Genomic DNA, 13,036 nt, shown 5'->3' on the forward strand with positions numbered 1-13,036 from the left:
GCTCTTTGGGTACTTTCTCTAGCTCCTCCATTGAGGGCCCTGTGTTCCATCCTATAGATGACGGTGAGCATCCACTTCTGTATATGCCAGGCACTGGCATAGCCTTACAAGAGACAGCTATATCAGGGTCCTTTCAGCAAAAATCTTGCTGGCATATGCAATAGTGTCTGCATTTGGTGGCTGATTATGGGATGGACCCCCCAGGTGGGGCAATCTCTGGATGGTCCATCCTTTTGTCTTAGCTCCAAACTTTGTCTCTGTAACTCCTTCCATGGGTATTTTGTTCCGTATTCTAGGGAAAAATGAATTATCTATGCGTTGGTCTTCCTTCCTCTTGATTTTCTTGTGTTTTGCAAATTGTTTGATCCCCCTTCTAAAACGGACCAAAGTGTCTACACTTTGATCGTCCTACTTGAGCTTTATGTGCTCTGTGAATTGTATCTTGGGTATTTCAAACTTCTGGGCTAATATACGCTTATCAGTGAGTGCATACCATATATGTTCTTTTGTGATTGGGAAGAACTCAAGTTTTAAACAGAATTATCAGGAGTCATTTTTCAGAAAGGTTCATTGATTGTATCAACACAAAGCCTCCATAAGAAAAATCCAGCTGTAATTTCACCTAACTCTACACTTTCAGATACTTGTGTTTGGTGCTTGCATTTTATAGTGTAAGCTTCTAATCACAATAAAAGCACAAAATATGACATAATAGATTTTTAAAAAAAGAAGAGTAAATATAGAAAGCATGCAGAAGTCTACTTATTCTTAAATTTGAGGAGACCATTGTATAAATTAAATGTTTTTAAATCTTGCACATCTTCCTCTTTAAAACAAATATCAGGACAGGCTTCAGTGGCTATTTCTTTTCAGAAATATCTGGAACCAAGAGTGTTTCCATGTCTGTTTTTTTTTTTTAATATTTACATACATGGATTAAGTTATCAGGGATCAGATACAAGCCTAAACAGGAAATATATTTATATTTCCATATATATTTTATATACATAGTTCATAGGAAAACTTACACAAGTTAACAAATAATTCTATTCATGGGACAAAGTTTCTGTAGTGTGCTCCTGTTTTGGGTGCACATCCTGAGGGCATTTGTGGCATCATGTCAGGGCTTAAAAAGTTTTGGAGGTTTAGAATATTGCAGATGCTCAGTTTCAGTGAGGCTCAACCTGTACTTTCATTAGGTGAATTTCAATTAGAGGCAAAATTCTTATCATGTCAGCAGCAGCAGCAGCAGCAGCAGCAGCAGCAGCAGCAGCAGCAGCAGCAGCAGCAACATCTGTACCTTTTCCTTCTCCGAAGTTGGTTTTGAACTCGGAAGATCACCTGAATATGACTGTCTGACCGACATCTCTCACCCTGCCTCCACACTCAACAGTTCTTTGCCTAGTCAATGTACTACTTCAAGCTCCTGTCAGTTTGGTGTCCTTGCCATGATGGACTGTAACCTGAAATTGTCTCCTATGTTAGCCTCTTATCAATGGCTGGCTAAGGGATAGACTGAAGGAGTTAACAGAAAATAGACAAAGTAGTCCTAACTTCTCACCTATCATTCTGAAATAAAAAGCCTGGAGATTGCTTCCTGAAGGCCTGTAATGTGCAGCAAGCTTTCTGAATGTCACCTATCCCAGGAAGGCCTCTTGAAGTTCCTTCCCACTTGACACTCCTAGCAACTCACCTGCTAGAACTTCTGTCCGTTTAAACAGATTGTCTGAATGTTTCTCCGTGTACACATCTGTGCTTTTTATAGCAGGGCCCAGCTTCTCTTCTGCCTCAGAGATGTCAACTTCCTCCTTGTCAGTTTTTTCAGGTGACTGGTGTGGGGAAGAAAGAAAACACAATTATCTCTCTTTTGATACGTGCTGGGAAGAAGAAACGATACTAAGTATATTCCCAATTTTCTTTCCATAAACGTAAGTTTAGTAAATATCATTAATAATAATGTGTATGATGTTTATTATGCCAGTTGGTGAGTCCCAGTTTGGACCCATATAGCTTGTGGTTCTAGTATCATTGAAGCAAAGATGATAAGAATGATATAAATAGTTGTTTTAGTTGACAATTCTAAGAATCTTTCTGGTTGGGAAGATAGCCCTGGCAATAAAGTACTTGCTTGTTTGCAAGCATGAGAGCCTGAGTTTGTCCCCTTAAAGTCACATGAAAGCACTGTGTTGGGGGCATGGTAGAATCTTAAGGCTCTGGCCAGCTTGCTAAGTGACTTCTAGGTCCACGAGGCAGTCAATCTCTACCGATACACACACACACACACCCTTTGAGTATTCTGTTCAGTTGGTCTGCTGATTTTTATTGTTATTTAAAGTCCCTCAGATGATGGTGTGGTTTGAGAAGGCCTGATTTAGAAAAGTTAAGATTCTAATGAGCTGCGGTTTTCTAACAGGTGAGTTTCTTTCTCATTGGCTAACACTACTGATGGGAAAACATTGTCAACTCTTAAGCTGTGTCTTTATTAGGGTTTCTATCGCTGTGGCCAAACATCATGACCAGAAAGCAAGTTGGGGAGAAAGGTTTTGTTTTTTGTTTTTTTGTTTTTTTTTTTTTTGCTCAAACTTTCATATTGCTATTCATTATTGAAGGAAGGCAGGACAGGAACTCAAACTTGGCAGGATCCTAGCAGGATCCTAGCAGCAGGAGCTGATGGAGAAGTTACGGAGTGGTGCTGCTTACTGACTTGTTTCCTCTGGCTTGCTCAGCTTGCTTTTTTATAGAACCCAGGACCACCAGCCCAGGGATAGGAACACCCTCCCCCATTGATCACTAATTGAGAAAATGCCTTTTATCTGGATCTCTCAGAGGCAATTCCTTAACTGAGGCTCCTTCCTCTCTGATACCTCTACTGTCAGGTTTACACAATACCAACTACAAAATCAGTAGACACTGAGTCTCCTCCCTAGCCAAACCTATTCCAGTTTTTCCTATGAATTCCCAGCCATCTTAAGCAGAGTCATGTGAATCATTCAGCTGTTTTGTGAAGGCTGGAATACATCCTATTAAAGAAGGCAAAAGATCTAAGAAAATAGTTCATTTTCTTGGACTGTTTCAAAGTCATCTTTATGTCTAGAAGAGACCACAGTCTAGACCAGGTGGATTCACTTGAACTCTAGTGATCAATGTGAACCAATTGGTACTACTTTTAGTGATCAGAACACACAAGGTTTCCACCAAATACAGTAATAACATGTGATAGAGTTTTTCCCAAGCTACAAGAAACCATATACTTCATAAATCTTAAGCTGCCATATTTTCTATAAATAATTATAATTTTTATCACTGTATAAATATAAAGTCAAGTTTATATTTCACTGTTTTCTGTCTGAGTATAGAAAACATGGTTGGTCCTTTAAGTCTTGCTGTGTCCAAGTAAAGCAGATGAGAGAAGGCTGTTGGCAGTATTTTGTAGGTTCTCTCCATTTTCTTCTTATAGGATTCCCATCAGTAACTGGTTATCTGGCAGGAAGGGCAGCAGAATGGCTTATTGAGTCCTCATCAAGGAAGCACATGCTTTCTTGCTCATTAGCATTGCTTTGGTTACTATGCTTTTAGAAATTGGCAAAGGGAAGAGAAAAAAAAAATCAAGGAATGGAATGATGCCCATTTGCATCCAGGGAAAGATGTGAGTGAAAACTAGCAAATGAGAAAGATACTGCCGGGCGTGGTGGCACACTCCTTTAATCCCAGCACTCAGGAGGCAGAGGCAGGCGGATTTCTGAGTTCGAGGCCAGCCTGGTCTACAGAGTGAGTTCCAGGACAGCCAGGGCTATACAGAGAAACCCTGTCTCGAAAAAAAAAAAAAAAAAAAAAAAAAAAAAAGAAAGATACTGAAGCTTTGACCCCAAGTTTATGTAATGCTTATTATCTTTATTATTAGATAAGCTACAAGGTTTTACTTGTTAATATTTTAAGTCCCTAAAGTCATTTAAGAGTTGACTTGCTCAGTTCCCTTTGACTCAACTTCTGAATAAGGACACAAAAGAATTAATTCAAGTGATGATCTAGAAGGCTCTCCACAGAAATGGCACTTAGACGAGTGTTCAGTCAGTACATAAGCCTCAAGGTGCTCTGTGTAATTATGAAAAGGGAGCACACATAATTGAATGAAGCCAACTGAAAGTTTATTGAATCCATGTCTGGATTCTAGAGGCTGTGAAAAGAAACTAGGCTTCACAAAATGAAGAAAGGTCTCTTTCTATTCTTCAGTCACATAGCTGTACAACACAGTGGATAGAATATCTATACCCATGACAGTAATGCCACTGTGAGACCTATTAAAACACAAAATTTTCTCTAATGGCAAGGTTTAATCTAGCCGTACCACGTAATTATAAACAGAAAATTACATTGCTGCTAGTGTTATTCATTATCAATATCTTCATCATGGACACCTAGACCAATGTTTGATGTACACTGAATAGAACTCCCATGAGTGGATGAATTCTTGTAATCTCATTAAATAGAACTAAAAATAAAATATTTGCATGAAAATGTTCAGAGATCGTTAATTTCTTAACTCATCCACGAAATGTCTTTTAGCAAAGGCCAATTCATTATGTTTTAGGACCAATTTCTATAAACTTAAATCAATTTTCAATCCATACTTGTCATTAGACCATAAATTTATACCAAACAGCGGTTTGTTTAGGATATAACTATTGAAGATTAGAAGCCAAAACTTCAGCAAGAGAGTTTCTGACTCTGCGATATTGAGTCTTAATGGTCACTGAGTTGAAAACATTGTTATAAAAGATCACGTAAAATTGTGGGAGAGACCAAGCCCATCTTTCCACAGGCTTTCCACAAGCTTCATTTAATTCTGGCATACCTGCCTGCTCTGACATATTCAGCAATTCTGATTCTATCACCAAAAGCACCTGCTGCTTTTTGTTTCTCCTTTCCTCATCTGTTTTATTTTATTTTATTTTTTATATGCTAAATTGGAAGATATTCTTTTTTTATATATATCTTTTCCTCAATTACATTTCCAATGCTATCCCAAAAGTCCCCCATACCCTCCCCCCCACTTCCCTACACACCCATTCCCAATTTTTTTGGCCCTGGCATTCCCCTGAACTGGGGCATATAAAGTTTGTGTGTCCAATGGGCCTCTCTTTCCAGTGATGGCCGACTAGGCCATCTTTTGATACATATGCAGCTAGAGTCAAGAGCTCCGGGGTACTGGTTAGTTCATAACAGTTCACATTGTTATAAAAGATCACGTAAAATTGTGGGAGAGACCAAGCCCATCTTTCCACAGGCTTTCCACAAGCTTCATTTAATTCTGGCATACCTGCCTGCTCTGACATATTCAGCGATTCTGATTCTATCACCAAAAGCACCTGCTGCTTTTTGTTTCTCCTTTCCTCATCTGTTTTATTTTATTTTATTTTATTTTATTTTTTATATGCTAAATTGGAAGATTTTTTTTTATATATATCTTTTCCCAATTTATATTATTATATTTTTAATATAATAATTAAATATATTTATAATATAATATTTAAATAATAATATAATATTATTTATATTATATTATATGATATATTCCCAATATATATCAATTCCCACCTATAGGGTTGCGGATCCCTTCAGCTCCTTGGGTACTTTCTCCAGCTCCTGGAACAGCTCCCAGGAAATGCTAGGTATGTCTGCCCCAGTTCTCTCAGAGTATCTCCTTGCCTTTCTGGTTCCTGGCTGTGGAATGGCACTGCTGGCAATAGTGCCAATGCTTTATAAGCCTAGAGAGAGTATCCACACATCGCTGAGCTCTTGGCTACTGCATGTCTGCAGGGAGCTTTGTCAACAGGGAGTTGTGTGCTATGACTTGATGGACTCATGAGTCAGGAAAATCAAGAAAGCGGAGGACCAGATACTCGACTAAGAAAAGCCTGCCAATGTTCCTGCTAACACAGGGGTGCTTTTTATCCCACAAAGCCTGCCACAAAACCTGCATGCTGCAAGAGCTTGGCAGCATCTTATTTGTAAATCAACAGATGGGTGAACTGAAAAAACAGGTGCTTGTGTTGTTAAGTTTTCATAAGCAGCATGCCATCCCTAATGTGTGTAAAGTCTACCACTAAATTATTACACATGCTCACTTGGTGAACTGGCTTGATCTCATCTGCTTCACCAAATTCAACTAATGCTTACACCGTGAATCAAGGAACAAGAGCTCAGGTGCCTGCTATGCAATATTCACATCCAATCTTTCTAACGATCCAAGAAATTTGACTAGATCCAGGATTCAATGCTTAGGCCTTCACTGGATTCTAATATCTAATTTCCATATTAAACAGTGTATCTATCAGTGGAAGGCTAGCTAATTGTAATATAATGTTAACAAAATCAAAGCATAAACTCAGTGTTTTCATTACTTAGGTGTTTTCCCTATTCTAAGTCCAAGGTCTCATTCTTATTAAGCTCTCACAACAAATAAATGCAGCTACACCAGGTACACATGTATCTGAGAGTAGAGCAAGCGTATGCAACACTGATGGAGGGTATAGACACTCATTGAGATCTTAAGACAAGACCCATATCATCGCTCCTTAACCTGGTCCAATGAATGTAAAGTTTACAATGTTTTTTTTTTAACATGAGGAAAAGAAAATCGGACTCTCAGCTAAGTAGCTTAATAGTTTGTCTTGTAACTGGGCTACAGAAGTTCTGCAAGGAAAAGTGCCATTTTAAAAACAGTATATCCCTAAAGAAGATAGTCCTAGCTGATAAAAACAGTAAGCAAGTCAACTGTAAAATGTAGGAAGAAAGAGCAAAGAGCCATTTATAGCAATACAGTGGAAGGGTTATTAGCCCTCATATAATTTTATGTGGGGCTTCTCTCACAGAAAACAGTTCTGTGCAGTCAAAAGACAGCAGTATTCACAATGCCAGACAATGCACCTCAGTCTGAGCAGGTGTAATGCTTTGTGTCTTCAACGTCATGGTTTCCACTTTGGGGGAAGCAGCACTCGTGAGTGGGATTCTTGGAATCAGTTGGGATGTTGTCAGAACTGGACTCTCTATGTCTTCATCAGCTCCTAGGAAAAAAAGTGAAGATAAGTTTATCATGTGACTCATGACACAGTTCTGTACATTATCAGGCATTATTATTCAGAATCATGCTCTCAAGTTACCAGGCCTAAGTTTCTAGCACAAATAGACCTATGGGCTTCAGTAAGTTTGCAGGGCCCCTGGGTATATGGTAATTTTTTTTCAGTGAAAAATAGTGTTAATCTCCACACAGTGCTGAGTTCTTGGCTATTGCATGTCTACAGGGAGCCACCCTTGACCCTTCCTAACAGCCCTGCTTCTCTTGCATGTTCAATCTCTTCTGTTATATGATATTTTTGGCATCTCAAAACTCAGAACTAATCAAAACATGAAAAGTATAAACTCTCTTTTACCTGACTGTTTTTCTCATGGAAAATATCTTCTCTAACATTTTATAGTCAACATGGTGTGGTGTGGTCCTTCATCAGCTCCTGTCCTCCTCATGCCCTCTATCTGCCTTGCCCTGCCACCCACTACTGATATTTTTTGTTGAGATCATCAATATTTTCCATGTTGTCATATATAATGGCTTTATATTAAAACACACTTAAAGAGCTCGTCTTGTATTGGCTGCATAAATGTCCCCCAAAGCCCATGTGCTAGACTGGCTATCAACTCACAATGCTATTGGAAGATAGTGAAACCTTTCAAACAATGATTCTCAACCTTCTTAGTGCTGTAACTTTTAAATACAGTTCCTCATGTTGTGTTGACCTCCAACCATGAAATGATTTTGTTGTTGCTTTATAGCTGTAATTTTGCTATTGTTATGAATTGTAATATAAGTATCTGATATGCAGAATATATGATATGTAACCCCCAAACAGCTTGTAACCCACAGGTGGAGAACTGCTGCTTTAAAAGGTGAGGTTTCAAGGAAAATCAGTCTCTGGGATCAGTCCCTTCAACAGTATACTGTGACCATGACCTCTTCCTGTGTCTCTTTTCTTAACTGAGGCACTCTAAGCATGATGCTTTGCCTAGCTACAGGCGCCAAAGCAACAGGCCATTATACCATGGGGAAAGCCTTCAAACCTGGGAGCCAAATAACATTTCCTCTTCATTAAGTTGCTAATTTTAGATATTTTGTGATGGTAATGGAACCTGACTAACACATTCCTTTCACCATTGTACACTGTGAACTACCACCTCCTTGATACACTCTATTTCTTTGACAGTTTACAACTTCCCTATTTTCTCCTACTTTTGTGCTATTATAAACAGATATATTTATCCTCCTCCACTAAAATCGCAAATAACAAGTATCCTTTATGGCTCCACTTTAGTCCTCCTCTTTTAAGATTTTTAGTGTGCATTGGTGTGTGCACATGCTTGATCGCCCACCAGGGCCTATGTGTTTAATAACAATGATTTCTCCTTATGTTATGTCCCATCCCAAGTTCATATGTAGAAATGTTGTCTCCACTACAATTTTTAAAAGGGATATTAAGGAGGTGATTAGGGGCTGGACAGTGGTGGCACATGCCTTTAATCCCAGCACCTGGGAGGCAGAGGCAGGCAGATTTCTGAGTTTGAGGCCAGCCTGGTTTAGAGTGAGCTCCAGAACAGCCAGAGATATATAGAGAAACCCTGTCTTGAAAAACAACAAGCTGGGCGTGGTGGCGCACGCCTTTAATCCCAGCACTCGGGAGGCAGAGGCAGGCGGATTTCTGAGTTCGAGGCCAGCCTGGTCTACAAAGTGAGTGCCAGGACAGCCAGGGCTATACAGAGAAACCCTGTCTCGAAAAACCTAAAAAAAAAAAAAAAAAAAAAAAAAAAGAAAAACAACAACAACAACAAAAAAGAGGTAATTAGGTAGTGAGAGTTCTATCTGCCTTGTAAATGAATTAGCACCTTATAAAAGAGGCCAATGGGAACTAGTTTGCCTATTCTATTAAAAATGCAACAAGAAGGTATCACCTCGGAAGCAGAAAGAAAACACTCATATAAACCACATCCACTGATGTAATCTTTGACTTCCCAGCCTGCACAACTGTGACCAATATACTTATGCTGTTTGTTTTAAGTTACCCACTCTAAAATATTTGTTATAGTATCCTAAATGAATCAAGATGACTTAGAACAAGTTTTAAAAATAAAATATTTGTGAATATTTCCAACGTGGAAGACATTGATGATCTTAAAAAGTATCAGTAGTGGATGGCAGGGGAAGGCAGACAGAGGGCATGGGTAGGACAGGAGCTGATGAAGGACCACACCACGCCATCTTTGGGAAGGTTGACTATAAAATGTTAGAGAAAACAGAGAATTTCCATGAGAAAGGCAGTCAGGTAAAAGAGAGTTTACACTTTTCATGTTTTGATTAGTTCTGAGTTTTGAGATGGCAAAAATATCATATAGTGGAAGAGATTGAAAATACAAGAGAAGTAGTGCTATTGGAAAGGGTTCAAGGGTGGCTCCCTGCAGACATGCAATAGCCAAGAACTCAGCACTACATGGATTAACACTCTTTCTCACTAGAAAAGAAATGAATGAACAAAATGAATGAAATTTGGAAAAACAGATAAAGGGAAGTGATTCCCTATGATAGAAAGCATTAATATTTATTTGTTTGTTCATTTGCTTGTTTACTGTAGTGTTCCTAGAATGAATGATGTCTGTTCCCACATTAAAGAAGGTGCTTAATAAATATGTGCTCAACAAATAACTATCTTTTGCATGTCTTCATTTTCCAGTAAGTTTCTTATTTCTAACACTGGAGTTTCACTCTCAGGAACATTCCTGTTTTGTTGTGTCCCCTTCTTGTTTTACCATTAAAACATCTTGCCTCTTGGAATTAGTTTTTCTGTACATTTTCTTCTTTTTCTGAGTTTCTGTTCCCTCTTCCTTTTGAGGCTTTCAGGTCTCATCCAGCTCAGATCCTTTGAGTTTCATGTCTGTAATGCATGGTGGTTTCAATAATGGGAACTTGAACTTTTATGGGACAGAAGTTCTTTTGGACTCCCTTGCTCAATACCATACTTTATTTTCAATAATCAATCTGTGGAGGGTTATCTTATGATGGAGGGAAGGGTCTATTTGTTTCTTAAAGAGATTTTCAACTATTTACCCTGAGGCTATTCACTTTCACTCCCCATTTATGCCATCATCTCTGGACCCCTGCGGCCTTCTGCAGCACGGTCCTGGTGCCTCCCAGTTCTGAACTGCCAGTTCAGTCTTTTCATGGCTGCCAAGACTGGTGCTGTACAACCATTGCATCTTTGGGTTTTGTTGGGGTTACTGCATCACCATCCTGATGAGTTCATGCTCTACTCTTTTAATTTCACTTTATCTTGAATGTGGCAGGTTTTCTGCTCAATTTGTCATCTTTAACCAGAATTCTAGTATTTATTTCTGTTGGTCAGTGCCTTCTGTTGTCACCAATCACACAGCATTATAATGATTTCTTTTTTAATTTCTAGAGTTGTGTGAATAAATTCTTGCTCTCTTGGGCTTGAAAAACATCTTTTTCTGTGTGTGTTTTAAAAGTTTAGCCCTTGGTGTGAAAGGCTTCACAAATGCTTGTGAAGATTCTCAGTTTGTTGGTTCCCATTCTGAATCTATATTTATGTAATGTAGGTCTTTTCTTCTTGCTGGAATGGACTCTCTGGGCCTTTAGACATTCTGTTCTGGGACATTTGCTTTCCTACCGGATAGCATGAGAGGAAGAAGGCCAGGTGGTACATTGAATGACACACTGATTTCAGTGGACATTTGTAAGGCAAAGCCTATTAATGGTAAAATGGGGATTTCCAACATAAGAGGTAAAACCTCAAGGGCTGAAAGGCAAGGCCTTTTCTAAAGCCACACTTCTTGCTTCCTGGTCCCTTACTTTCTGACAGCCTCACATGGATCAATGAAAGTAAGCTCCTTCATCTCTCTGCACTGTGGATTGTATCAACTGAAAGTAGAAGTGATAATAGAATCAGGGATATCTGATTTATAACAGAGTTATATGGATAAGGCATTTCCCAGCACAAAGTGTTTCACAAATTTTACTTACACAGACTAGTAAGTGGAAAAAATATCCATAGCAAAGCTCAAGATAGTTTCTAAAGCCAAGAATAATTCTTTTTCTGTTTTTGTTTTGTTTTGTTTTGTTTTGTTTTGTTTTTTTTCAGCAAAAACTTACCTACAGTTAGATCTGTGGCTAGAGAAATTTGCCCACATTTAAGTCTCATCTCCATCTAGTCCATATGATGAGTACGTTTAGGGCTTCAAATGTGACACTCCAATAACTGGATGAGTCAGGGAGGCATATACCCATTTCCCTTATACTAAATGTAAACAAAATCTTGGGCGAAGTCAGCAAAATGAGTTGAGCAACCCATAACGATCCCCCACGACCCTTGAATACTAAGATCTGTGATGAAATGGGGACCACAAAGATGCATGTTTATTATTCCCCAAGGCATTTTGAAATGACAGTTACAAGGCACTTTTGAGATGCTAAACAAAAGAGGTATCATGAGTGTAAGATATTAATAGTGTTGTGGGTTTCAGAGAGCAACTCTTTCACACTTGTTCTGCATATGTGAATGCATCACACTCCCTTGAATAACTAGAACTATTTTTACAGCAGGATGTTACTAGGTCAGCTACTGCCTCTATATTTTCAGATCGGTCATTTTCAAACTGAAACACCCTTATAAGTCTAGATTTTCACCAGAAACAATTGACCTTTCTTTGTTCTAGGACATTCTGAAACCTAGGTCAACTGCACTGGCACATATTTATATTCAGGATAATAACTATTACCATAGTTAAATCTTATCTGCAATAAACACACTAAGAAAGAAAGGTCTTGCTAAGACTTTTCTATATGCTACACACCAAAGATTTCTGGTTTGTCCACTGACTACATATTCAGCTCTTCCCTTTTCTCAGTTTCTTGGGAGCCATTCCTTGCACAGGTGAAACATTTCCAGGTAAGATATATTGGGGGAAAGTGTCCAAGCACATTTACTCCTCCATGTACCTACATCCTCTGTAATATGTTGATAGCTGTTTCAATTAAGAGGTGCAACTTGGGGCTGGAAACATTGTTCAGTTGTATGCATGCATGGGGTATTATGATTTGAATATGAAATGTGCCCTCATAGACTCATGTATTCTCTCCTTGATTCATATGTAGAGGTGCTATTTTGCAAGGTATTATAAAATTTAGATGGCATTAGATGTCGACAGCAGGGCATGCATTGGGAAGTTATACCCAGTTATCACTGCCTTCTGTATTATCTCATTCCTGTCAACTATGAGGTGAATGGCCTCCTCCAATTCATATTCTAATCATTATGTCCCACATAAGCACACAGGACGAAACAAATCATCTAAAACTAAGAGCCTTCTTCTCTTGTGACACTTCTTTCAGCTTCTTGGAATAAAGCAAACATACTGTCTTTGATCACTGGTACCATCAACATACACACATGAACTCACATTCATATGTACATAAGTACACACATGCCTACACATGCACATACATATAGAAATGACATTGTACCAAACTGCAAGTTTAGGATTAGATTTTTGCTTCACTCTGTGAAAATATGGCTGGTCACCTAGAGACTGAAGGGCCCATGTGGACTAAAGCCAAGCCTGCTCACGACAGAGCTAAGCCAAAATCAGCCAAGCATCAGCTGTAAGCACATGTAGAGCCAACCTCTAACTGGGAAACATTCAGAATAATGAATTAACCAAATGCCCACTGCTTCAAAGTACTTAGTGTTGGGATGGTTTGTTAGGCAACATTGCAGAGACAACAAACAACTAATACACTGAAGAAATCAAAGACATAAATCTATCTTTATGTTACATAGCTGTGGTTCTGTTCCTCCTACTTATGAGCAATATACTTTAAAAGACTGTAAGTTTTTGTTTTTGTGTATAATCTTAACATAGAGCAGACATTTTATGAAATGGGTATTTGAAAGGTTTCTTGAGCGGTGGTTTCTATGAC

General features: G+C 38.7%; 1 protein-coding gene across 3 annotated transcripts in view; it reads right to left on the minus strand.

Moving 5' to 3' along the window:
- Sdc2 (syndecan 2) overlaps positions 1–13,036 on the minus strand; it is a 208,099-nt gene that overhangs the window by 3,390 nt on the left and 191,673 nt on the right. For all 3 annotated transcript variants that reach the window (XM_085832013.1, XM_021183965.3, XM_021183966.3), the window contains exons 3-4: positions 6,928–7,064; positions 1,694–1,829 (exon numbers count right to left, since the gene is read on the minus strand). In XM_085832013.1, the coding sequence (XP_085688139.1) occupies positions 1,694–1,829; positions 6,928–7,064 (273 nt within the window). The remainder of the gene's footprint in view (positions 1–1,693; positions 1,830–6,927; positions 7,065–13,036) is intronic.

The sequence above is a fragment of the Mus caroli genome, unplaced genomic scaffold (assembly GCF_978045245.1).
Source record: "Mus caroli unplaced genomic scaffold, Mus_caroli_1 scaffold_16, whole genome shotgun sequence".
NCBI lineage: Eukaryota > Metazoa > Chordata > Mammalia > Rodentia > Muridae > Mus > Mus caroli.